The 24,619-nt window shown below is 59.6% G+C and overlaps 2 protein-coding genes across 2 annotated transcripts; both read right to left on the bottom strand.

Annotated features, from left to right (window-relative positions):
• Positions 1 to 4,556: 4,556 nt before the first annotated feature.
• On the bottom strand, positions 4,557 to 14,671 carry LOC309602593 (disintegrin and metalloproteinase domain-containing protein 2-like; the record flags this gene model as incomplete). Its single annotated transcript, XM_082336253.1, has 19 exons — positions 4,557 to 4,608; positions 4,877 to 5,030; positions 5,217 to 5,325; positions 5,800 to 5,880; positions 6,170 to 6,353; positions 6,736 to 6,841; positions 7,839 to 8,037; positions 9,590 to 9,679; positions 10,598 to 10,778; positions 11,063 to 11,199; positions 11,487 to 11,568; positions 11,656 to 11,822; positions 11,968 to 12,039; positions 12,277 to 12,342; positions 13,070 to 13,247; positions 13,363 to 13,439; positions 14,190 to 14,268; positions 14,433 to 14,494; positions 14,573 to 14,671. 19 exons carry the CDS (start codon positions 14,669 to 14,671, stop codon positions 4,557 to 4,559), a joined length of 2,175 nt encoding a protein of 724 aa, XP_082192379.1.
• A 1,121-nt stretch (positions 14,672 to 15,792) lies between these two features.
• Positions 15,793 to 24,540, bottom strand: LOC309602592 (disintegrin and metalloproteinase domain-containing protein 32-like; the record flags this gene model as incomplete). Its single annotated transcript, XM_082336252.1, has 14 exons — positions 15,793 to 15,953; positions 16,114 to 16,222; positions 16,788 to 16,868; positions 17,118 to 17,301; positions 17,719 to 17,827; positions 18,364 to 18,562; positions 19,096 to 19,185; positions 19,429 to 19,609; positions 20,829 to 20,965; positions 21,469 to 21,618; positions 22,464 to 22,535; positions 23,338 to 23,530; positions 23,730 to 23,806; positions 24,427 to 24,540. The coding sequence occupies 14 exons, from the start codon at positions 24,538 to 24,540 to the stop codon at positions 15,793 to 15,795; spliced, it is 1,857 nt and encodes a 618-aa protein (XP_082192378.1).
• Positions 24,541 to 24,619: the final 79 nt, after the last annotated feature.

Below are 24,619 nucleotides of genomic sequence, written 5' to 3'. Positions count from 1 at the left end.
TGGAGGCTGCAGAGCCCTGCACACCACGAACCCCACACCGCAGCACGGACCTGCAGCCTCCGCAGGTGCCAGGTACAGCCCTGGCAGGGCAGATGTGTGTCGTGGCTCTGGGAGCTGCCCGCAGCTCCTGCCAGGCTGTGTGTGACACCCCCCGGTGCCAGAGGACATTTATCCCCACAGGAGCGATACGCACTCCATCAGACACGAACTGTACCCTCAGCCCCCTGCTCGCATGAGAGGCTGCTGATGTATGCGCTAACAATATGCCCAGCACAGCCAAAATAAATTAATGGGAGCCACAACCAAAGCCGCTGCCACAGAAGCAAGCGCTGCGTGGCAGGGAGTGAAACTCCCTAATCTGCATTTCGCGTCACTTAAGGGCCTATCTGCATTTCCAGCAAGCTGCCTAATGACTGAACGTGAGCTGACGTTGTCATTAAATTCCCAGTGCCAAATAAAGTGCAAGACCATAATGACAGTTTTAACTGGCGGTAGCGAAGGGTGTGCTGGTAGCGTGCCCGCACCGGAGCACCAGCCGTGCAGGCTTCTGACCTCATCGCCATGCACTGGAGCAAAACTCCCCTCCCGTTGGGTGGTTAACGCCGGCGAGGCTCATGCCGCTGTCTGGCTGGAGATGAAGGAAAGGAGGCTGAAAGGGACGTCGCAGTGGAGGCTGCTGTTTCCCTGTGTTTCAGCACAGGAAAGCGCAGGGCTGCAGCGACGTGGTGCCGGTGCTGTTTGCTCTCTGCGCCTGCTCCCCTCTGTTTATCCCTGGGGGTCAGCTGGGAGCAAGGGGCCCCGAGGTGGGGGCACGACCGTGCAGGCCTTTCTCACGGAAAGGCTGCAGGGGTGTTGTTTGGGGGGGGTGCCGGAGCTGGGCAGGGCACCCCGAGCCCACCCAAGTGTGAGGGTGAGTGCCACGGTGTGCCTGTCCAGGGGACGTGGGCTGCAGCCAGAGCGGGGAGGGGGCCGCCCGGCACGCGAGGGTTTCCCGGCCCGGCGCCTGCTCTGGTGAGTCAGGCTTCCTCCGCCGCCACCGCCCGAGCCCACCCTCCCGCCAGCCCCACGCCAGCGGGAAGGAGCCTGCGGCCACGGCAGGCACCGCACATCCGCCCCGCGCTCTTTCTGTGCGTCAGCCGCAATGGCGTGAGCCTCCCGGTGCCGCCGAGAGCCGCCCCAGCCCGGCGCCCGGCAGGGCAGGGTCCCGGCGGCTGAGGGTCACTGGGGCGGCCCAGCGGGTCCCCCCCCATCAAGCGGGGCTTGGCAGCGTGCTCTGAGCGGGGCCTGCCAAAACAGTGGTTTCCTGGGGGAAAAGCAGCACCGTGAGTGCCGCCTGCGCAGAAAGCTGCCCGTGCCGAGGCCGGGGCTGGAGATGCCATGGGTGCACGGGAAGGGAAGGGCTGTGTTAGTCGGGGCACGGACAGCGAGACGGGCGTCTCTGTGGGACGCAGCCCCTCTTCTAGGGCTGCTGGCCAGTCCTCACCACCTGGGGATGGGGACGGCAACGGGGAGGCGTCTGCGAGGGCTGGCGCTGGCAGAGCACAGTGGTGCAGCGGCAGCAAACCCTGGGAGCCTCCCGGTGCAGGGTGCTCTGAAGCGCAGGGCTGCGTTGCCTGTCAGTACGACTAATATTCTCCCTGTAGCCTCAGCCTAGAGAGTGCTTTGCTTCTTGAGCGGAGCTGTTTTGCCCCAGGCAGTTTTGGTGTGGTGGTATGAGACGTGCCTCCATCCCAGCTGGCAGAGGTGCCGGACGGGCAAATCCACTGCCAGTCCTTGCATCCCTGAATGCACCAAGCAAAGCCGTGGTCCCAGGGCAGATGTGCTGGGCAGAAAATGTCTCTTGCTCAGGCTGCTGCCGGTGCCCCGCACCTCAGCTCCAGCCACCAGTGCTGCCCCCACCAGCAGGGACCCGAGGAAGCAGTCGGTGCCACTGTCCCCACCGGGGAAGGAGAGGAGGGCATCCAGGTTCCTGCAGGATGAAACGGTGTCCCCAGGTAGGTGATGCGCTGCGGTGCCTCTGGGATCGCACTAGCAATTTTCCAGCTCTGCTGAGATGCTCTCAGTGTGCAGCACAGTGTGAAACCCTGCTCCTAGGGACCAGCTGTGGCTGCAGGGTCAGCAGCAAGTGTCCAGGTTTGCAGCACGGGTGCTCCTTGGGTGGCACAGGCTCTCCGGGGCCCTGGTTGCTCCGTTGCTTGACTGACACATGGCCAGGCCTGCTGCCCTCTTGCCTCGCTGGCTCTGAGTCCAACAAGGGCCAGGGCTGGCAGGCACCTCTCACTCAGTCAGTCGGTCCCTGGCATCACACTGGGCACACGCCAGTCAGGGCTGGCCACGTCGCCTGGCTGTGGCCCGGGCGGGAGCAGCCCTTGCCCACACCATCACAGCACACAGCCAGGGCTCCTCCACTCACTTAGGGGCCTCCCGGTCCAGGCACGGTTCTGGCACCCGGTGCCACTCCGCAGGGATGACACAGCTCCTCAGAGACCGGAGACACCTTTTATTGAACAACAAACACCACCACAACGGACACACTACACATGCTTACAGTGGCCACTACACAGGCTGCAGGCCACTTCGCTCCCAAGCCTGGGGCCGTGGGCATCTCCTCCTCTGTGCCACGCTGCAGCGTCCTCCAAGGACTGGGCTCCGACACCCTCTGCCAGACGCTGCCTGGCCCCAGACGCTGCCAGAGAAGAAACGCCATGGAGGCACCGCTTACTTCTGGGCAGCACCCACCTCCAGCCACCTCCACCCCAACGTCCCTGCACGCCCAAGGGCTGCTTCACATGGGACTGCCCCGGCACCTGCCACGCATGCTCCTGCCACCCTCCGGGCTCACGTGCCGAGACATGGACCCCGTCTGGGGGCCGAGCCCACCACAGGGACAGCCCTCAGCACCTCACCCAAGTGACACTCGGTCCAGCTCTCCACCGAGTCAGCTTGCACGGGCAGGCACCTCCACGCACAGGGCTGCTCGGCACCCTGCACGCCCCAGGGCCGCCGCTGCCGCATCCTCACCAAACGCGTCGCTGCCGCCTGCCCTGCACGAGCACTAAGACCAACTACTCCCCAACTTGGGCAACACTCGCTGCCACCACAGTCCTCCCCTATCCCCCTGACAAACCACCCACCTGTAGGATCACTGAGGTTGGAAAAGACCCTTAAGATTATCGAGTCCAACCATTAACCCAGCACTGCCAAGGCCACCACTAAACCATGTCCCTAAGCACCACGTCTACCCTTCTTTTAAATCCCTCCAGGGATGGGGACTCAACCCCTGCCCTGGGCAGCCTGTCCCAAAGCTTGACAGCCCTTTCGGTGAAGAAGTTTTTCCCAATCTCCAACCCAAACCTGCCCTGGCGCAGCTTGAGGCCGTTCCCTCTCGTCCCAGCGCTTGTTCCTGGGGAGCAGAGACCGACCCCCCCGGCTCCAGCCTGCTTTCAGGCCGTTGCAGAGAGCGATGAGGGCTCCCCTCAGCCTCCTCTTCTCCAGGCTGAGCCCCCCCAGCTCCCCCAGCCGCTCCTCCCCAGCCTTGTGCTCCAGCCCCTGCCCCAGCCTCGCTGCCCTGCTCTGGCCACGCTCCAGCCCCTCCATGGCCGCCTTGGGGTGCGGGGCCCAGCGCTGAGCACAGCATTCGAGGGGCGGCCTCACCAGTGCCCAGCACAGGGGACGATCCCTGCCCTGCTCCTGCTGGCCACACCGTTCCTGATACAAGCCAGGATGCCACTGGCCCTCTTGGCCACCTGGGCACCCTGCTGGCTCATGTCCAGCGGCTGTCGACCAGCACCCCCAGGCCCTTTCCCGCCGGGCAGCTCCCAGCCGCTCCTCCCCACGCCTGCAGCGGTGCCTGGGGTTGTTGTGCCCCAAGGGCAGGACCCGGCCCTGAGCCTTGCTGACCCTCACCCAGTGCAGAGCCCCCCTGCCCTCCAGCAGATCAACGCTCCTGCCCAACGGGGTGTTGGCTGCAAACTGACTGGGGGTGCACTCGATCCCCAAGTCGAGATCATCAAAAAACATATGAAACAGAACAGCAGTTGCACTAAACAACTGTCGCAGGACCCTTCCAACTAACTCCACTATTCCAGGCCTCTCTATTCCACCCTACTTCCCTATTACACTCATACGCCTTCTCCCAGCAAGCACCTCTTAAGCTTCACCGCTCAGAGCTCATGCTAACTCACCGCCACCCAGGCTGCCATCCGCTGCCACGTGCCCGGGACATTTCACCAACTGCCACCTCCTGACCACCTACTCCGACTCCCGTGACTTCAACCGGCCACATCTGCAGGCACCCAGGAGCCGACGTGCCGCAGAAACCCTGCTGCCACCCACCCGTGACTCCAACAACCACGCTGCCGGCGGTGCCCTGGCCCCCAGCCCGAGGCTCCCACTAAGGCTGCTCCCCTGCCAACATCAAGGCAGCCACAACGGCTCCCTCTCCACTATTTCCACTGCCAGCTCCACCGCTGCCCCCACACAAGCCCTGCACAAAAAAACAATCATCAGCCACATGGGCAAAGACTTACATTTCAATGTCCTTCCCTGCTGCACCGCTACACATCCGACACGCTCCTTTCCTCATCCACACAGTCCTTGTCTTCCAACCTAGAGTGGGACGGGAAGGCAGCTCCTGTCAGTCGCAGAGCCGCCCAGAGCTGCAAGGAGGAAAAATCCTCCCAGCATCGTCGCCGGCCCCGCGGTGGCACTGTCTTGTCCCTTCGTCATCCATCGCTCCTGCTTTCTCTTCCCGCCTCGGGCGTGCTGCAGGGCGAGAGTCCTTGTGCGGGCTCCAGCTGTCCTGCTGCCTACAGCCACCTCCGTGCCACCCCCACACCATCACCTCAGCACCCTTTGGTGCAGAGAACAGACTCACTTGTCTTCATCCAACTCCTCGGTGGCAAGACAGCGCCTTTGGCCCCTTCTCCTTAGCGCCATGAGGATGAGCCCGACGGTGACGGACACAAAGAGGCAGAAGGTCAGAAGCAGCCACAGCTTCAGCGAGCCCTTGCTCCCGACGTCTGCTTCATCTAGGCACAGGAAAGAAAACAACCTCCTTGCGCCCATCCTGGGACACACCACAGGACCCAGACACTTGCTTACACAGCCCTGCTCTGGCAAGCCACCGCCAGAACAGAAATCCCTCGCCCTGGCCCCAGAACCATCTCTTCCCGTGAGAACCCTCACCCCGAGCAGCCGCTGCCCTCGCCGCTCACCATCTCCAGACGCGCTGCTGCTGCTCCCACCCATCGCCCCTGCTTTCTCCTGGCAAGTCGGTGGTTTCCAGCCGGGATGGCAATGGCAGCTCCCTTGGTTATTGCAGACCTGTGTGACAGGCAGGGAGAGACAGGATTTCTAGCCGGCTGCAGAGGACCATACTCGCACATCCTCACTTGCCAGACACTGGGCACAGATGTCAGGGCACCCGGCACTGGGCAAAGCCTCCCGGTGCGCAGCTCGCCCGGGGCTCACACGGCTGGCCCTTTGCCTCAGTCAATGCTGGCTGTCACCTCCCGGGGTGCTGCCTTCTCCCCATCCTTATGGCTTCTTCCAGCTCCCCAGCAGGCTCAGACCCTTTCTGTTTGGCTGATTTACAAAGAGGAGCCGCCTGGCTCCATGAAGGAGTTCTGCTGGAGGTGCTACGCATGCAGCCTCGAGAGAGAGTCCGGCACTTCCACTGCCAAGCCCCCCCCTCAGCTGCTCTTCCCCACAGCCATGACCCGAGACACCACTTTTGCAAGCCACGTCTCTGGAGAGTTGAACAAACCACAAACAACAACGTGCAGCACCGTGACTTACACCGCGATTGTGGCACTTTGTCTTCACCTCACATTTATAGTTCAGGACAGTGGCAGGCACACACTGCTGGTTCAGGCAGATCTACAGGACAAGCACACAGGCAACCCTGGTCAGCCAGCCGGGCGGTTACACACCAGCTCCAACTCAGGAGAGCTGCAGATCTTTCGGGAACCCACAAGGGAGCATCAGGCTTCATGCTAGACCCCGTCTGAAGGGGGGTCACGCCGCCCGTACATCCATCCCGACTCCTTCAGGATGGACACAACAGAAAAGCCGCTGCCCTCGGGGCCCTGACACCGCTACTGCAGCAATACTTTCTACAAGTCCTTCTTCTCCCAAGGGAGCTGCTACACATCAGGGGTTTCCTTACCTTGTGGTCACCACAGACAGTGCCATCGTTCACCAGCATGGGGTCCCTCTCCGTGGGAGGCTTCATGTAGTCTAACGTTACACACAGCGTGTTCTGCACCCGAGCGTAAACCACCGCAGCCTTCTCCTTGGTAAAGGGCTTGGAGCTCGGATATTCACACACGAGCTTCCCACATCGGAGATCCCTGCAAAGGCATCGCGAGCAAAGGATTGACAGCAGCCACCTTCATCCTTCCATTCCAGCTCTGTTGCCAACACCGAGCGAGTGCTTGGAGAACGGACCCCGAATGCCCGATTCCCAGTATGTGGACACGGCACGCTTATGTCCGCCATGGGCCCTTTCCGCATCCCCCCTCCCAGCCCATGCGCTCACCAGCCCTGCATGGGCCCGTCCAGTGCCCCTGCCCGCCCAGCCCCAGGACGGCACCTTCCTCTCCGCCGACGGGCGGCTGAGCTCAGGGTCCCCATCCGCGCTCCGCCTCTTCCCCGCTGTGGGGCCAGGCTCCCGGCTCCGTGGCAGACCACGCTGCGGCCAGAGCACCCCGGCACCCTTGCTACAGCACTTACTTCCACGCACAATGCTGGTAACCACGGTGATCGGAGCCACAGTGTCCCATTCTGTCCCTTTGGCTATTAATTTCTTCGTAGCAGGCCAAAGGCCCGTTCTTGGCACCTGCAAACACATAACGACACCCATGGTCTGTCCAACAGCCCCTCTCCACCTTGGGTTTAGGCATCACCGCTTAGGCCACATGCTACACCCACTACTCGGTGATGCCTGGGGCCACCTGCATGCTCACAGGCATCCAGAGCCTGCTTGCTCTCATGCTCCCTACAGCCTGCTCCAGTGGGATGCCCTGGCTGCCTCCCATCTGCACCCCTGCGTGCCCATCGGCTCCACGCCAGGCTCCCCCGGCATAGCCACAAGACCATCCAGGACATTTCTGGGAATTGCGTCCCAGAGAACGAGAGCATCCGCCTGGCTGGAAATGACAGCGCTCGCAGCTAGCCAGCCCCATCCTGCACGAGTGTCCCCCACCAACGGCTCTCACCACCGCTTCCAACTACACACCGCTCCTCCATTGCCAGCCTCCCTGGAACAGCACCAGTGCTGCAACACAACGCGTGCACACCTCGCCCTGCGGCCACGAGGCAGACGCTCATTGCGAGCCGTTTCTCCGGGTGCCCAGGACACTCACGACTGCGTTGCACCTGACAGCGTGCCACCAAAGCAGCCCCATGTCTCCTGGCAGATGCGCTGTGCCACCCCAACTTCAGTTACGCCAGTCACAGCCCGGCCAGCTGCCCACCCTTGTCCCTGGACACCCTTCCCGTGGTGCACTCATGGCCTTTTCCACCAGCCCCTCGGCCACTTGCTCTTTCACCCAGCTTAGATCAACTTCCATGAGAGCTCTTCTCTCACCGACACCTCCACTCCGGCTGCGGGGACTCCGTCCCTTGCAAACACCCCCAGCCTAACCCACGCTGTGGCAGCACAGTGATGGACAGACAGCCCAACACGCCTCCTCCCATTCCTCCGTACCTCCTGTCCCTTTTTGCCCACGCACACGAGTTGGGCTGCCAGAGTTTCCCACTTCAGTGCTTCCCTTCCAGGTCTTTGCATTTCCCACACGACAGCCAGCTCCCCTCCTGCAATCCATCACCCTTACCTTGGCCGAAGACCTTCTGACACTGCTTGTCGGCTGTCTGGCAGACTCCCTGGTAGCAGAAGGCAGTGTTCCTGCTGCAGGGATGCCCGTCCATGACCCAGAGGTCGGGTGTGCACTGCCCAGAGGTGCCGTTGCAATATTCCTTCAACTCGCACTCGTCCTCGGAGCTGCTTCTACATAACGTGCCTCTTTTCACAAACTAGAGGAAAGAAAATAGATTAGGTTAGATTAGAAGAGAATAGAATTAGAAGAGAATAGAACTGCAATAGAACAGATTAGAACAGAATTAGGAGGAATGCCCAAATGCCTCTTCAACAAACACTGACAGGCTTGGGGCATCGACCACCTCTCTAGGAAGCCTGTTCCAGTGTTTGACCACCCTCTCGGTAAAGAAATGCTTCCTCACGTCCAGTCTAAACCTCCCCTGGTGCAGCTTTGAACCATTCGCACTCATCCTGTCCCTGGATCCCAGGGAGAAGAGCTCAGCACCTCCCTCTCCACGTCCCCTCCTCGGGAAGCTGCAGAGAGCAACGAGGTCGCCCCTCAGCCTCCTTTTCTCCAACCTAGACAGACCCGGAGGCCTCAGCCGCCCCTCCCAGCACATTCCTTCCAGGCTGTCACCAGCTTTGGTGCCCTCCTCTGGACGCATTTGAGGACCTGAACATCCTTCTGAAACGGTGGAGCCCAGCACTGCACAGAGTGCTCAGGGTGAGGCCACACCAGCGCTGAATACAGCGGGATAACGGCCTCTCTTGACCGGCTGGCTGTGCGGCATTTGATGCCCCCAGGATGCGGTTTGCCCTCTGGGCTGCACACTCCTGGCTCCTGGTGAGCTCGCTGCCGACCAGCACCCCCTGCTTCCACCACGCGGCTTCCAGCTGCCTGGAATCGAGGCCCGTAAGGGAGAGATTTCAGACCAACCGCTCCGTCCGCCGTTTTCGACGACTGCATCAACCAGCGACACAAACAAAAGGACCCCCAAAGCCTTGCTCACGGTAACACCAGCTGGCCTGATGCACACAACGTGGAGAGCAAATACCGTCCAGAAAACACAGTGGCTCTCCCCCAGAAAGAGAAGTCTCAGGTCCTCTGGCTCCCGAGCACACTGCACCCTGTCCTCTCTGTACAGTTGCAAGACCAAAGCTGCCAGTACTTTGGGGCCCCAGCTGCAGCCCCCCCAAACTCCTGCACACCACAAGACCGCTGGCACCCGCATGGCCCGATGCAGCGCGATTCTGGTGTGCGGATTTCCACTCGCCCTGCCTTTGCTCCAGCTCCCGTGGCCCCGGCTCGCTCCTCCGCCCTGCCGCCCTCCCCTGCAGCCTGCGCGGCTCTTGGCGACAGGGCAGACGTGCCACCACTGACAGGAGTCGCCCGGCCCCGAGCACCCTGCGCTGCCCAGCTGGGAAGGCCAAACGCCGCTACGAGCCTCACATGTGGCCATAAAGTCGGCATCTCCTTCACCTCGGGACTTTGGGAGCAGGCACGGTACCTGCCCCCTAAAAATACTTTCCTGGGACACAGGCCCCTAACTGGCACCCGCACTTCACAGCGCTCACTTCACTTTCCAATGCTTGCTGACCCTCTGCATCAACGCACTAGCAAGTACCGTCGGCCGGAGGCACAGTCCCCGTTTTTCCCCCTTGAGTCCCGTTACATTCCCGTTTCACATCAGGCATGTAAGCGAGCGATGCCGGCGCGGGGGCTATCCCTAGGGACCGCAGCCTGCCCGCTCCCGCCGCGTGGCTTACCCGGCATTTCCGGCAGCACGGTCCCGACAGGCACTGCACCCCTCTCCTCATCCTGCAGCCAGTGGTGCAGCACGGGTCGCGCTGGCATTCCTGGACGTGACCAGTGGGGACAGTCAGGTGAGGTTCCCTTCTCCCAAGGACAAGGGAACAAGCCAGAGAGCTTGGCCCTTCCCTCCGGCAGCCCCCGTCATCCGAGGCAGCCATCTCCCAGGCATTCCAGCAGCGCCCGGGGTCCCGGGGCAGAGCCCCTCTGCCACACTCGCTGCCCCCAGCCATCAACACTCCCACGGCAAGACCGTATTTTCCATCCTCACAACCATGCACGCTCGAGGCCGGGGGGAGCCATTGCCAGGGCTGGCAGCACTTGCGGGGACAGAGATTGCTTGCAGATGTGTGCACATGGCTGCACCCAGGTTGGCACAAAAGTGGGGGGGCTTCTAGCAAAACAGAGGAGTTCATCTGCTGCTCCAGTTCTCCTCTGCAACAGGAGTACTGCTGCTCTACCAGACCTTCCCCGCTGCCTCCGCCCTGCCAGCAAACCACACGGCCGCTACAGCACCCCTGCCTTTTTGGCAGGCTGCAGTCACAGAGTTTCTCCCCAGAGCATCACCACGTGCCACGCTGCTGTGCAAAACTGCTTCCCCAGTGGTATCTGCAGCAGGGCGCCTTGGCAGGTCCCCGGGGTAATCCTCCCAGCGCCGTTTCAGGTGGTGTCCCTGCAGCGGGGGGCTGCGGGCAGCCCCTCTCTACAGCTACAACCGCTTACAAACTCCCTCCATCCACCCATCATCACCAACACCACACAACGGCCCTCTGTGACGGCCGCTTCAGACATGGTGGCAAGCGTCTGCATGGCTTTAGGGTTCCATAAAGCCTTGGGCCCTCCCTGCCCTGCACAGAGGTCTGGAGGGTACGGGAGGGATTCACACCTCTCTTGGGATTGCTCTTTCCCCTCGGGACACGCGGCTCGGCTCTTTGCGCTGTCCCGAGGCTCCACAACTAACTAACCTCTACTGAACCGCAGTCACAAGCCTCTCCCTGCTCCACCACTTTGTTGCCGCACACAGGAGCTTTATATGCTGCATCCATAGCTGGCCTGTTCAGCAGGCACTGCCCTTCTCCAGCGGCGAGAAAACGCTGAAAGTCTCTTACGCTGCAGCTGCTGAAGGCTTTCACGCCAGCCGAGTGTCTGCAAGGCAGAGGACAGGGCTGCTGTTACCATAATCTGCAATTGGGGCCCTTCCCGCCCGCAGAAGGCGTCGGTAACGCGGGGTGGCTGCTCTCCACTGCGGTCGCCCCCAGGAGCTGCCCGCTGTCTGCCCCCTGCGCCCCTGCCCGCTCCTGCACACGTCCCCTGCTCTGCCCCTCGCAGGCGGCGGCGCACAGACGGGCACCGTGCACGCCCGCCGGGAGCGCGCCCCACTTGGGCCATCACACCGCAACCGGGCGCCGAGGGGGCAGGGGGAGCCTTACGCCCAGCTGGCCTGCATTATGCAGGCGGCTCCTGCGCAGCGACAGCTCCTGGGATCGTCGTACGCCATCCCCAGGCTGAGCCCCAGCAGCCGGGCCACGACGACTGCGAACGCCTCCAGTGTCATAGCCCTCCGGTACTGCAAGGGGGACAAGGACTGGCCTCAGCCCGCCGGCGCTGCCGTACCCAAGCGCCTTCCCTCGGGGCTCTGGCGGGCTGCTGGGCGTAAGGGCTCCTGCACCGACAGCCCGGGGGCACCCGGTCTGCACCCCCCAGCACCTCTGCTGCATGTCTGGCGGGGCTCCGCTCCCACCTGGAGCTCCTCGGCCTCGGGCTGCGTGCGGGGCTCAGCTCCTGAGGCACCGCTCGCCACCTTACCTACAGGCACGGGAGGTTATGGGGACAGCCAGCTCAGTGGTACCGTACCAAGGCAACCCCTCCAGCATGGTTTCTGAGACACAGCTTCCTCGCAGAAGATGCCCCCACGTAATGGGACTGGTCCCTGTAACTGGGGAACAGAGCAGACCCAGTCCGACACACCGTATAGCGGCACCTTCCTTTCGTTTCCACACTAACACAGCCATCCTCGTCTTACACAAATAGAAACGTTATGTCCTGCAGCCGCAACACACGATGCACATTTTTCCACTGCAAAAATCTCTGCAGCAACTCCTCAGCATCTCCCGTGGTTGGGATTTTGTTCTTTTCCGTCCAAAACTCCAGAGAAGACAGTACTATTGTCAGATTGAGGCGAGCAAACATCTGGAGGCAGACAGACAGACACCACGGCTGGTCCACAGCGCCCTGCTGCTCCGCGGCCTCCCGCTTGCTTTAGCTACGGGGCCTTATCCATACCGCTCCCCCACCCTTCCCACGCGCCTTCGGGATGCGACCAAAAGCAACTTACGCTGTTCACATAGCTGAAGAGCTGCACTATCTTGGCCGTCACGGCATCCTTGTCTGCTCCCATATAGTCATACTGGAAGGCGACAAACGCCAGAGCACGTCAGGGCACCGTGCAAGGCAAACTCTCCGAGAGCGCTGGCTGTGGTCCCTGCCACAACGAACTCTTGTCCGTGCCCGAGGGAGTTCGTTCCCGTTGCGCGAGGGCTCTCAAGCCTCGTGCAAATTGCCCTTGACATTGCTACGGACTTGCTGCGCGCAGAAGTTTTTTCTAGAGGCAGCGATTTACAGCAGAGAGGATGCAAAGACTTACCAGAGCCTTGTCCAAAACTGCGTGCGTTTCCAGATACCGGGGGGATCTACTGACAGCTTGCTTACTCTTTAGGAAAATCAAATAACAAAACAAACTAAGCAACAAAACACCCCCTGCACACATTAGGGCAGAGCTGCTGCAGTTCGTAGCAGCTCTGCAAAGGAGACCTTTGGGTCCTCCGTCAGTTCCTGCGCTTCGTGGCCAGTTGGAGCTGTAGAACAGCCACAGACTCCCACGAAAACCATCCTCACATCGTCTACAACGTGACATCCTCAGCCACGGATTCCAGACATATTTACAACAACAGACATTTTGGCAAGGCCACAGACCAATGGAAAAAAGGCAAGAGAGTGCAGAGGCAAACCTTGAATCCTTCCTATTCGCAGCAGCTCTGAACGCGGCCACCCAGCAGCACCACACACCAGCCGCCTGCCGGGACCACTGCCCCCCCGGCTCTGCACGCTGCCGCTGCCTTTGGCCCACCAGGTTAAGTTCCAGCGAAGGAACGTGCCCTCGATTGCCTGGCTCTCTTCCACCCCGTTAATAAGCAGGCAAGAGTCGACTCTGGCATGATAACTGCTGCCAAGAAATCCCCGTCCTGCTCGCCCAGCCGTGGACCACCCTCACAGCTCCCACCCATCGCAGGCAGAGACCTCATCCTTCGCACAGACGAGTTCTGAAGCCCTTTAGCATCTGCGGTACCAAATCAACTCAGAAACACACTGTTGCACAAACTGAGGCACCCTTTGGCTACCGGTTTCCCAAAGACCAACCGGCCAGGAGGCGTACTCACTGCTGTTGCGTCCTCCGGCTTCCGCGACACCTCCCCAGTCCAGGCAAGAGAGCTGTTTTCTGCAAACAGCCGACTCTCTCCGTTTTCGTTCCACATTGGGTACACGAGATGCTGATACCCGGCTGCAGCCTCCAGAGGCTTGATCCCGTAGCTGGCATTCGCGAGCTGCAGGATCCCACTGGAAAGCAAAGGTGCGGAGCGGCAGGAATGGCTCCTCCGCCACCCTGGGACGACGCCGGCAGCGCCCGGCGCTTGGCTGACGCCTGTCCCCCAGGCGAAAGCAACCGCTTTACCTCAGGCCGGAGCAGGTGCTAAGTGCCACGAGCGAAATGGGGAAACCCTCGACGTAGCCTTCGTAGAAGCAGTCGCGCTGGAAGGAGTAAAGCCGTATCAACGGCTCGGTGCCTTCTCCCGAGCCCTGGGGAGCGCCGCTGCGTGCGAGGCACCAGACCTTGCTACCGCCTGTGCCGCGGTCCCCGTCCCCGCAGAGGACGGGCACGCAACGCGTGTGGGGAGGAGCACGGCACTGCGGCCTCCTCTGGGAAGGGACACCTGCACTGGCCCCCGCTCGGTCTTTGTCCCTTCCTCAGCTCCCTACCGTCCTCGGCAACCCGTTACGCTCCCGTGTCAGCCCTCGCTGCGGCGGGGTGCGAGCCGATGCGTGCCCTCAGTGTGGCTGTCCTCCCAAACGCTGGGCTGGCTGGGTGACGCGGCCATTCGCCTGGCAGCAGCCGTAGCCCCCCAGGTAGCCCGCGCCCACACGCTGCAGGGCGAGCTCCACCGTGGGACGTGGGATCGCTTGCGTTGCTGCACCAGCTACAGGCTGAGCCCACACCCCTGCCCCTCTGCAAAACCCCTGGCTGGCGGCTGCCCGCCTTCCTCCAGCCACACGCTACCGACCACGTCGATGTTTGAGCACCGCTGGCTTGGCCACCCGTGGTCCCAGCACGGGGGTTTGGTGCCTTGAGAAAATTCCTGCTGGCACCGTGGCGGGGGAGAGCTGGGCTGTGCAGAGCACTGCTGTGGAGGGGAATCTCCTCTGCACCTTCCTGCTGGAGCACTTCCACGGCTGCTCTGTTCTCGGAGACGTTGGCTACAGCATACGGGACGGGACTATTACCTCGATATGTGCCAGTTCGGATTTCGCAAGCCCCCCTCGGCCATCGGTATAGATCCGGAAATCCTCCGGCAAAAACACTCTACACACAGAACAGAGATGACGCCCGCGCAGTCGGCACCGTGGCCACGCGTGGTGGCCACCGCACGAGGCAGTGGCCCTGCCCGCTTCCCGCCCGTGACCCTGCACAGCCCCGGGGGCTGCAGAGGGGCCGGGGGGCCGCGCTGCCTGCCGCACCCCACTTACTGCTGCCGCAGGCGCACGGGGCGCGGGGTCCCCTCGATGGGGATGATGTAGGTCCGGGCGTGCTGCCCGCGGGGAGAGGAGCGTTAGGGGCCGGCGCAGCTGGGGAGCGGGGCCGAGGCGGGTCCCGGGCTCCCACCTACCTGCGGGCCGCCGCCGCCCGCCGCCGCCAGCCACGGCCCCAGCGCGGCCAGCAGCCCCAGCGGCCGCAGCAGCCCCAGCGGCCCCAGCCCGGCCCGCATCGCCCCGCCAACGGCCCAACGGCCCGGCCCGGCGCGGCCCCGCGGGCCCCGCACACAGGCGCCGAGACGCGGCTCCACCCAACGCCTTTATTTTAGCGCCCGCGGGGCGGCCCCGGCTTCGTGCCCGGCTCCGGCTCCGGCCCCGGCTCCGTGCCCGGCTCCGTGTCCGAGTCCGGGCCGTCGCTGCCCTCCTCGGCGGCGGGGCTGCGCGGGGGGAGACCCGGAGCGGTGCCTCAGCCCCGGCCCCGCCAGCCCCGCTGACCCCGTGTCCCGAGCCAGTCCCGCTGTCCCCCGAGCCAGCCCCGCTGTCCGGCCATGTCCTGAGCCAGCCCCGCTGTCCCCCGAGCCAGCCCCGCTGACCCCGTGTCCCGAGCCAGCCCCGCTGCCCCCATGCCCTGAGCCAACCCTGCTGTCCCCCGAGCCAGCCCCGCTGACCCCGTGTCCCGAGCCAGCCCCGCTGCCCCCATGCCCTGAGCCAACCCTGCTGTCCCCCGAGCCAGCCCCGCTGACCCCGTGTCCCGAGCCAGCCCCGCTGCCCGCCGAGCCAGCCCCGCTGTCCCCTGTGCCGCAAGCCAGCCTCACTGTCCCCCAAGCCAGCCCCGCTGCCCCCCGTGCCCCGAGCCAGCCCCGCTGCGCCCCATGCCCCGCTGCCCCCAAGCGTCGTCTGCCACCCGCGCTCCTCCTCCGCATCAGAGCGAGCTGCGCCTCTCCGCTTTTACTGGGGCCTGCAGCTTCTCTTGTATCCTACTTTCCCCCGTTTGCAGTTTGCTTTCCCCAGGAGCTAGCAAATGGAAAAGCTGTTTCCTCCAGCTCTTGCACACAGACAGCGTGCTCGGTGCCAGGAAATCCACCCTTAGTTTTGCTTCTCCTGTATTTGTATACTTTAGACATCTGTTTGCTCGTTTCTTCCCTTGCTGACCAACAAACGGTTCCCAGTTTACCAACAAACAGTTCCCAGTTTACCAACAAACAGTTACTGTTTCCCAAGAGCCACTTTCCCTGCTCTGCCCAGGCTGTAAATCCCACTCACCAGCTTTTCCAGTTAACTCCGTGCTCCCACAAATCCCTGCCCATCTCCCACACCCAGAACGGTGGATTTGCATTAAGTAACTAATATCAATTCACCCATCCGCTTCTGATCCCCTCCTTGCACAGAATCTTTTCAGCCGGCTCCGCTTCATAATCACGACAGTGCCACAGACCAGGGCGAGGAGGACGATGCTGAAGCTCAGCAGCAGCCAGTTCTTCAGCACAGCCGGGGCAGAGCTTTGGGCGATGTGATCTAGGCAGAGAAGCAAAGGTACAGCGCCGGGTGAGGGCTGGGCGATGCCACGGGCCGTCTGCTCAGCCGCGAGCCTGATGAGGCTGTTTGCAGGGCCGTGGGAGCTGCTGTCGCACCCGGTAAAACCCCGGGGCACCCAGAGCCCGGCTGCGGCACTCACCGGGGCCCAGCGCGCCGTCGGTGCCACGGCCTACAGGGAATCCTCGAGTCTTGCACCTGGGGGGGTTCCAGCCCGGATCGCAGTGGCAGTTCTTGTTGTTATCGCACACCTGCACACACCGGGGTGGGCAGAAAACATCCCTCATGGTAGAAACCCCTACCGAGGGACAGTGCTCCGTCTCCAGCGGGATTGCTGCTTTCCCACCCGCCCCTGCTCTCCTCCGCACACCCGGCTCCCGTGCTGCGGTCACAACCAGCCCGCCAGCACCCCGCGGCCCCGCTGTGCGGCGGCCCCCTCGGCCTTCCCGGTGTTCCCGCTCCGCTCTTCCCCGCGCTGCCTCGCCGTGCGCAGCTACGCTGATCGCTTCCAACCCCATTTCCATTCTGTGCAGTTAAATCCTCTCGAGATACTCTTTTTCCAGTTTTCTGCTAATCTAGACAAGCAAATACTCCAAGCCCCTTTATCTCACTTATTTTTCACTTGGGACAGAAAGTAAGTTAAGTAGTCTCACCTAATTTCACCCATAACAACTCATGACTGATTTCAGAGAGCAAGCGTTTTAGCCCAAAACACGGGGCTGGGCAATTCACGGGCCAGCCTGTGGGCGTTTTAACAGAACGGCTCTCTCTCCTTCAGGCCAACGACGCTAACTTCACTGCATTGCTGTTACTTACGCCGTGCCCGTGGCATTTTTTCTGCACGTTGCAGTCATACTTGAGGACTGAATGTGGGTGGCACGTGCCATTCAAACAAACCTGAAAGACCACAAGGGAAAAAAATCCTGCTGGGTGCTTTTTCGTCACCCTTTACCACGCTTGCCATAACCCTAAAAAGGATTCCTAGCCCTAAAGAATGACCAAAAGTCAATAGCACAGGTAGTAATTACTAAAAACGTTACGTACAGACCACCTTTAACTCATACTGCAAAATGGCAACTATTTCTAAAACTGTTACGGTCGTGATAAGTATATGGCATTTACAGATGCTCGTGCGATATGTCTCACCTTCCCGGGACCACATTTTGTTCCTTCTTTTACCAGGAGAGGATCTAGCGCTGTGGGTCCACGCATAAAATCAAAAGACACGCACAGATGTTCTTGCACTTGAGCATAAATTACGGCACCCTTGACTTTTGTGAAGGGAATACGATTCGGGTAGGTACACACTAACTTTCCACATCCCAGATTCCTAAAAAATTCATTAGCACAATAAATTAGAACAGCACGCACAGCATCTGATTGATCGCAGTGCTGGAGACGTTGAGGTGCACGACGCAGGGAGGGGGATTTACACAAAAGAAAAACACAAGCATGAAGTTTCAGAAGAGTTGAATCCTTGATAGCAAGGGAGAAGCCGTCCTAAGAACCATCAGAAAATGAAATCCTCGCACAATTAGCTGTGTGCTGAAGTTGCCTTCGGAAGTCTCCAGTTTCGCTACGCCACCACTTCTCTAAAAACGGTTTCTGCAAGTCAATCCCGCCCAGCAAAAGAAAACCACACCGAAGGCGACCTTCTCACCGATTATCACTTTGCATCGACAGTAAAGGGAAGCACAAATTAAATATATGTTCCCAATTCAACGCTTTCCATTCCCTTGAAACCTACGGCCAGGAACAGGGCTGATAGCCGTCCTTCGGGTGGTTGCCACAGTGTCCAAACCTATCCTGCTGACTGTTGACTTCTTCGTAACAGGCCAAAGGAGCGTTTTTTGCACCTGGAAGTTTAGAAATAATACTGGTTACCACTGAGGGTAATACAGACTAAAATACCTCTGTTGCTTCTAACACTTGTCAGTTCTGGCCTCTGGCAGAGGAATATTTGGCTACTGCTCCAGTCCCATCGCTAGCCACCTCTGTTGGGGTTGTGGGACAGATCTCACAGACAGCGGCATGGCCTGAGCGGTCCAAAACACCTTCCACAACAGCATCAGGGTGTGTTTCTGGCTCGCCCTCCTCTCTGAGAGGCAGCGGGGCACGCGTGACTGGCCGTGCCCACGTTCAGCCTGAAAGCCCCGTGGAAGCTGTCCCCCTCTCCTGATGGCCCGTTCCCTTCCCCTCGCTGCAGGCGTGAGAAATCCATCCTGCCACCTCCTCTGCCCTTCCCTACGCTGCATGCTCCCGGTGCTCCCCAACTCGCCCAGTTCCACGCAAGAGACGGCGTGGGCATCCATCGTGCTCGGATGCCGCTTTCTGCCCTAGACCAGCCCTGCAGCTTGACGTCAGCACGCGTGACGACGGAGCTGCCCGTTACCTCTCCCGTAGAGCTGCCGGCACTGCAGGTCCGGAGACTGGCAGCGTCCCTTGTAGCAGTAGCCGGTGCCGTGCTCGCAGCCGTGCCCGTCCTGCACATACAGGTCGGGGGGGCAGGACGCGGAGGCCCCGGTGCAGAACTCGGCCAGGTCGCACTGCGCATCGGCGGCGGGGCGGCACCGCGAGGTTTTCGGCCTGAACTGGCGGGGGAGGCAGAAAGGACCCTTCTCTCCATCCTCCCCCGCCCGCCGGCAGCGTCCCCTCTCAGGGGGGACCCGCATGGACCCTCCCGACGCTGTCCTGAGACGCATCCCCCGTCCCTCGGGACCCCCTCCGAGGCACTCGGCTCCCCACGCGCGTGACGCTGCCCCAGACAGCCTTCCCCCGGGAATATTCCTCCCGGGGCTTTCCGGGAGCTGAGCTGGGAAGCCCTTCCCCGGGAACCTCTCCGACTGCACAGCAGAGAGTTTGTCTCCGTCCTTCAGCACGGGAACATACTATTTCTCCCCAAATAAATAATGATCTTGTGATAATTATAAGAACGTGCCTTACCTGACATTCACGACAACAGAATCCAGAGGAGACAAAATGCAGAACAAATATTGTTACGTTTTTTTGGAGACGCCCATCCGAGCGAAACCAGAAAGCTGGTTGACAGTGCTGCTATAGAAGCTGCTACAGCTCCAAAGTTTAAAAATGGCCTTAACTTCTGCTAATTCTGAACACACCTTACCTGGCAATTTTCACAGCATAATCCCAAGGAGCACTTCATTCCTGGTTTGAAGTTACACTGGGTATTACAGCATTTGTCTAACGCACAGGCCTGCAAACGCACCAGAAATCATTATTTGCTGCAGGTTTCCCCATCCGCAGGATGACTGCTTGCCCAGAGCCCCCTCCTCCTAACAAACAGCGTACCGCGCAGGAGCCGAGGGAAGAGCAGCAATGCTGCACGCCTGCGTGTTACCCCCAAAATGCCTTACACACCCCCTGAGACCGCTTCCAGCTGACACCCGCTCTCAGGACCGGGAGAAAGTACAACCCTCCGCCGGAGCGCGGCACCCACCTCCGCCGCCCCGCAGTCGCACTGCTCGCCGGGCTCCACGACGCCGTTGCCGCAGACGGATGCGCGGTAGGAAGGATGATACAGAGATTGCCTGATGAAAGGGCAGTCCCTGTTCTGCTTCAGGAAGGTTTCAAAGTCCCTGACGCTGCAGCTGCTGAAGGCTTTGGCCCCACTGAGACGTCTGAAATAAAGCAATTATCCAGGCTTGGTTGTGTCACCCATCTACCGCTGCTCACTCCCTCAAAATCTCTCTGCAGTTCAAGAACTCATTCAGACGCCGGCACAAGGTGCCGTGGTCCCCTGGGCGTCTTTCTGTTCCCTCGTCAAACCTGATTTTACAACGCATTATTAAGAGAGACTGAGAAGCATTCAGAAATATCTTGCTTTTGAAACAAAAAGTGTCCATTTCTCAAGTCAAATCACTACTTCATACTTCATCGTTTCTATCCTAAGAACAACTCCATTTTTTTCTCACACTGTCTCAAGTTCCTTTTAGGATCTCACTCTAGACATGCTATTTTAAAGTATATTCAACATGCAATCACTCGGTAAAACTTGATTCAAATCATGTATGACTAATAACACAGGCAGAAGTGCTGGAAGAGCACGCTCTCCTGTTTAAAGCAAATGCAACTATTACTTCTCAAAAATAGTCACTAACACAAACATTGCATTTTTATGGCTGATATAGTAAAACGGAAGGCCAAAATATCTCAGGATTTCTAGTAATTAAAACATATTTTTACTTTAAGTCCTATTTTCTCATTGGCTATTCTTTTCCTAGTACTAACAAAATCAAATCTGAACTGTCATTTTTTTTCTTGAAAAATATTAGATTGACTGTTCTCTTCATGTTGGTAGCTACACATATATACCATTATAGACATACGTATACCTATACACACACACACACGCATATATAAATACGCTCCTCAGGCTTCGCAGGGAATGTTTCAGGCTCAGCTCGGCTGCAGCGACCGCTTCCCCTCACCCTCTCAAAGACCGAAAGCGTTTGAGGTACACAGCTACTGCGCGGTCAGTTCACAGGCAACGCTTCTTACAAAACTAACTTTTATCGCATTTACAGTAACCAGAAATTAAATCGGATTTGCGGATGTTCAATTTCTAAACATTAAAACTCAAAAAAGGAATGCACCTTGCCTAGCCTAAGTAAAACGCGCCCCAGGCACCTCTGATGAGAGGGCACCCGCGATCGTCCCCACCACGCGACCGCGGCACCACGCACGCTCGGCCAGGCTGCGGGTGACACGCGGCTGCGTGAGCCGGACGGCGCTGGCCACGGCCACGCCACCGACCTGGCGCCTGCCGGGGACCCCCGTCTCCCCCAGCGCGTCCTGCCCACCCGCCGCCTCTGCCCGGGACGGACCCGGCCGACTCACAGCGCCTCCAGGCTCATGAGGCAGATGCTCCCGGGGCAGCGGCACTCTCCGGAGCTGTCGTAGCTAATGCCCAGGCTGCGTCCCAGCAGCTGGGCCAGGAGGACGGAGAAGGACTCCAGCGTCACGGCCCCTTGGTACTAGAGGGAGGAGAGAGCAGGGCTGTCGCGGCTGCGCTTTCCCTGCGGAGACCCCGGCGGACCCCAGCTCCAGCTGCGGATGCTCCCGCCCGTGGGCGAGCTCCGGCTTCACGGACACTTGGGCTGGCGAGGGACAGGCAGGGGACAGGCGGCACCGTACCACGGCCACTGCGCCGGCAGCGTTTCTCTGACACACCTTTCCTGGAGCTACTGCGCCCACGAACGGTGCTTGCTCCCTGTACCTGAAACACACGTGTGCTCACCGGCCGCCCGGCCCGGGACGCCCCGTCGCTGCCAGCCCCGGCCGGTCCCAGCTGGCCGTGCCAAGCTCGGGCAGGTCTCGCTTTAGCTTTGCAATACCACTGCATCCTCACTTAATTTTTACAAGAGGCATCACTGTCATAGCAAAGTCTACCGTTCAAAAGCACGTGGATTCAGCAGGTTGTTACAGTCTGCTCTTAAATAACGATGACAATTTATTCTTACAGGAGCAGATACGGCACTTCGTGGGGCTGCATAGTGGGGCTGGTCTGCTTCCACTTCAACAGCCGTGCCAGCACTTCTTCTCCGCTCCCCGCTGTCTTAAATGCGTTGTTATCCGTCCAGACCTCCACGGAGGACAGGGTAACTGCTAGGTTAAGAGACCTGAACATCTGAAAGTTTAACAAGAGAAGTGGCTGCTCCCATACGTCTCATTTCAAGCGCTGTTTGAATGTTTGTTCTCATTAGCGGCCACGCTGCTTCGGGAAAACAGACGGGAGCAGTTGGCAACTGATGACTGCTTTGTACGTCTGTCATGGAAAGGGTGAAGGAAATATAAAATGGAAAGACACAGAAGCGTATCCAAAAGAGCAAAGAAAAAATTAGCTCAGTAAGCAAGATCTAATAAACCCAAAGACAACCTAAGCTTCAATAGAGATATTAAATAATTAAACGTACAGAATACACTAACTTGTCCTTGCCTGCATTTTTCAGGTTTCCAGGAGGAAACACAATACTCCCCGTGATTTCGAGTCAAACGCTCACCCAGCTGTGTACGCTGCGTGCTACACAGGCAGGAGAACAACAGACTCGCTCCCCGAAGACAGAGAGATGGAAAGGAGCCGCGGTGGCTGCGGGCGCCTGCCTACGCGCACGACGGTCCCTCGGTGCGGCACGGGCCACGGGACAGCGCGTTATCTCAGAGATTTCAGGAACAGGCACTGCTGGCCTCCAGAGCAGCACGGATTTAGAACGTGTCTTTGTGTTGGGCAGCGGGGGGTAAAATCCCCTCCACACCTCCTGCCCCGGTCTGGCAAGTCCTAGACAAACCTGGAGCTCCGACAGATTAAACCAAGCAGTCAGAAGCTAACAAGCTGAGACTCCGTATTTCCAGAAAGCATGTTTAATTATTATCTTCTCAGAAATTAGACAAATCCTCCCAATACCTAGCCATTAGTTGGCTGAAATAAGCCACCAAAATTTCCATCTCAGTACGTATAAACCAGGCAAAACTTACACCGCTGAGCAAGCTGGAGACCTGAACTATCTTCTGTGTCACAACATAGTTGCCTGCACCCAGGTGGTTGTACTGAAAAATGACAAGGGATTATACCTAGGTTATTCGCCACGCCGAAGCACACGAGGTTGTCACGATCTTTCCCAGAGCGGCTTCTACCCACTGACCCATGGCCAGCAGGCCCAGACCGTGCAGAGCCAGGCAGGGCCCGCGGCAAAGCCTCATCGCAGCAAGGGCAAAGAAAATAAACACAGAAGAGGGACTGCCTGACACGGACTTACCAAAGCCCTTTCCAAAACTAGGTGGAGCGCTATCTCTTTCTGGTATTTGGACGCTAACTGGAAAAAAAAAAATTCTTCACTGTTAATAATTCATTTCTCCATTTCAGTCACGAGGCGTAAGAAATGCTGACTTGTCTGAGGGGCTGAGACACTCAACCCTCCACGAGGCATTGCCATCTGCTAATCTTGTTTTCAGGGCAGAAAGCAAAAGCTATACATTAACACCTAGGGCAACACTGAAGCCTTTCGCTAAGAACATTGGCTCTCGGCTCAGCTGAACATCGGGGCCCTGGGACGCTCGCATGAACTCCATGGCCAAAGTAGCCAGCACAGCACTGCCAACCGTCTGCAAACTGGAGCGGGAAATACCCCCACTTCTACAAATCCATCAATAAATCCTGGACCCCTTGGCAATGTAGGCACTAGATGAGTAACGATCCACGCAACGCCCCATCGCGAGCACTGGCACTCCTGAACGCCCCCCTCTCATCTCTGTCCGTCCAGACGACACCGGACAAAGCTTCCTGCGGGATCGGACCCCTCCTCGCGTGACGGGGACACCGGCACCACCGCGAGGACGGGCACCCACTCACTTCATCATCTCCACGTGCTTTCTTCGCCATCTCCTCCGCTGTCAGCCTGCCGGGCCCTCTCTTGGGGTGGCTGTTGGCAAAGAGGGAACCTGCCGTCTGCTCATCACTCACTCGGTACACAAAGTGCTCGAACGCAGGAGAATAATCCAGGGGCTCGATCCCATAGCTGACGTTCTCAAACTGCAGCAAGCCCCTGCCAAGGTGACGGTGCGTCATTTGTCACCGGCCATTTGCCACCGGGCGCTGGCAGCCGCATCGGGGAGGCTGCCCCAGCCCCAGCCCCAGCCCCAGCCGCCTTCGATCGCGGCTGCCGGGGCATCCCGGGGCTCCCCCGCGGCAGCGGCCGTGAGCACTGAGGGGCCAGGCAGCACAGGGAGGTGGCGGTTCGGTACCTGAGCCCCGAGCAGGTGCTGAGGGTCACTGCCGAGCCGGGGAAGCCATCGACGTACCCGCGGTAGTGGCAGCCTCCCTGCGTCGCGACAGGAGAAGGAGCCCCTTCCGCGGCCGTGAAGGCAACTCCAACAGGGGATGGCACAACAAGGATTTTGTGGACAATCTCTCTTTGGCCCGAGTCATTAAAAACAAATCCTAGTGTGAGGATGCGGCATGCTCATGGTAAGGAGCCACGCCACCCTTTGCCAAGCCGCACTGCTGGGGCTGGTGGCTCTTCTCCCGGTCTCTCCGTAGGGAATGGTAGCCACGGTCAGGATTACAAGCTTTGAAGCGAGCAAACTCAGCAACTCCAAAAATCTTCATAAACATGAATGTGACTATGCATTTGCAAGGAAAACTTTTTATTTCACCCCAGCACCTCCTGCCGTGATTAGGAGGCAAAAATGTGGCGAGAGAAGGGACGCGCTGCTCCCCGGCAGCAACCAGTGACATCCCCCGAAAGACCCAACAGCGAGGCTGCCCTGGAACAAGGCAGCAGCAGAAACACCGAGCAGGTCACCATTACCTTGATACGGGGCGAGTCAGAGCGCAAGGATCCCTGCTCGCCATATGTGTAAATCCTGAAATCATCAGATAAAAAGAATCTAGAACAGAAAAACAATAAAATCCTCTGAAAATGCTCTGAAATGGCCTTACCCAGAGTTTCTTGAGCTGATTCCAGGTCCTGCAGCCTGCGCCGGTGCACTGGTGCTGCCAGAGCTTCTGGCGGATCCAGAACGCGCTGGCATCAGGGCTCCCGGGCACGGACATCCCTCAAGCCCTCCTCCAGCCCCTGCCACCCCTGGGCGCTCGGCACCCACGCACGCAGCCCCTGCGGGCCCTGGGAGGT

The sequence above is a fragment of the Platalea leucorodia genome, assembly GCF_965183815.1.
Source record: "Platalea leucorodia genome assembly, chromosome: Z".
Lineage (NCBI taxonomy): Eukaryota > Metazoa > Chordata > Aves > Pelecaniformes > Threskiornithidae > Platalea > Platalea leucorodia.
This window is presented reverse-complemented; position numbering and strand designations above follow the sequence as displayed.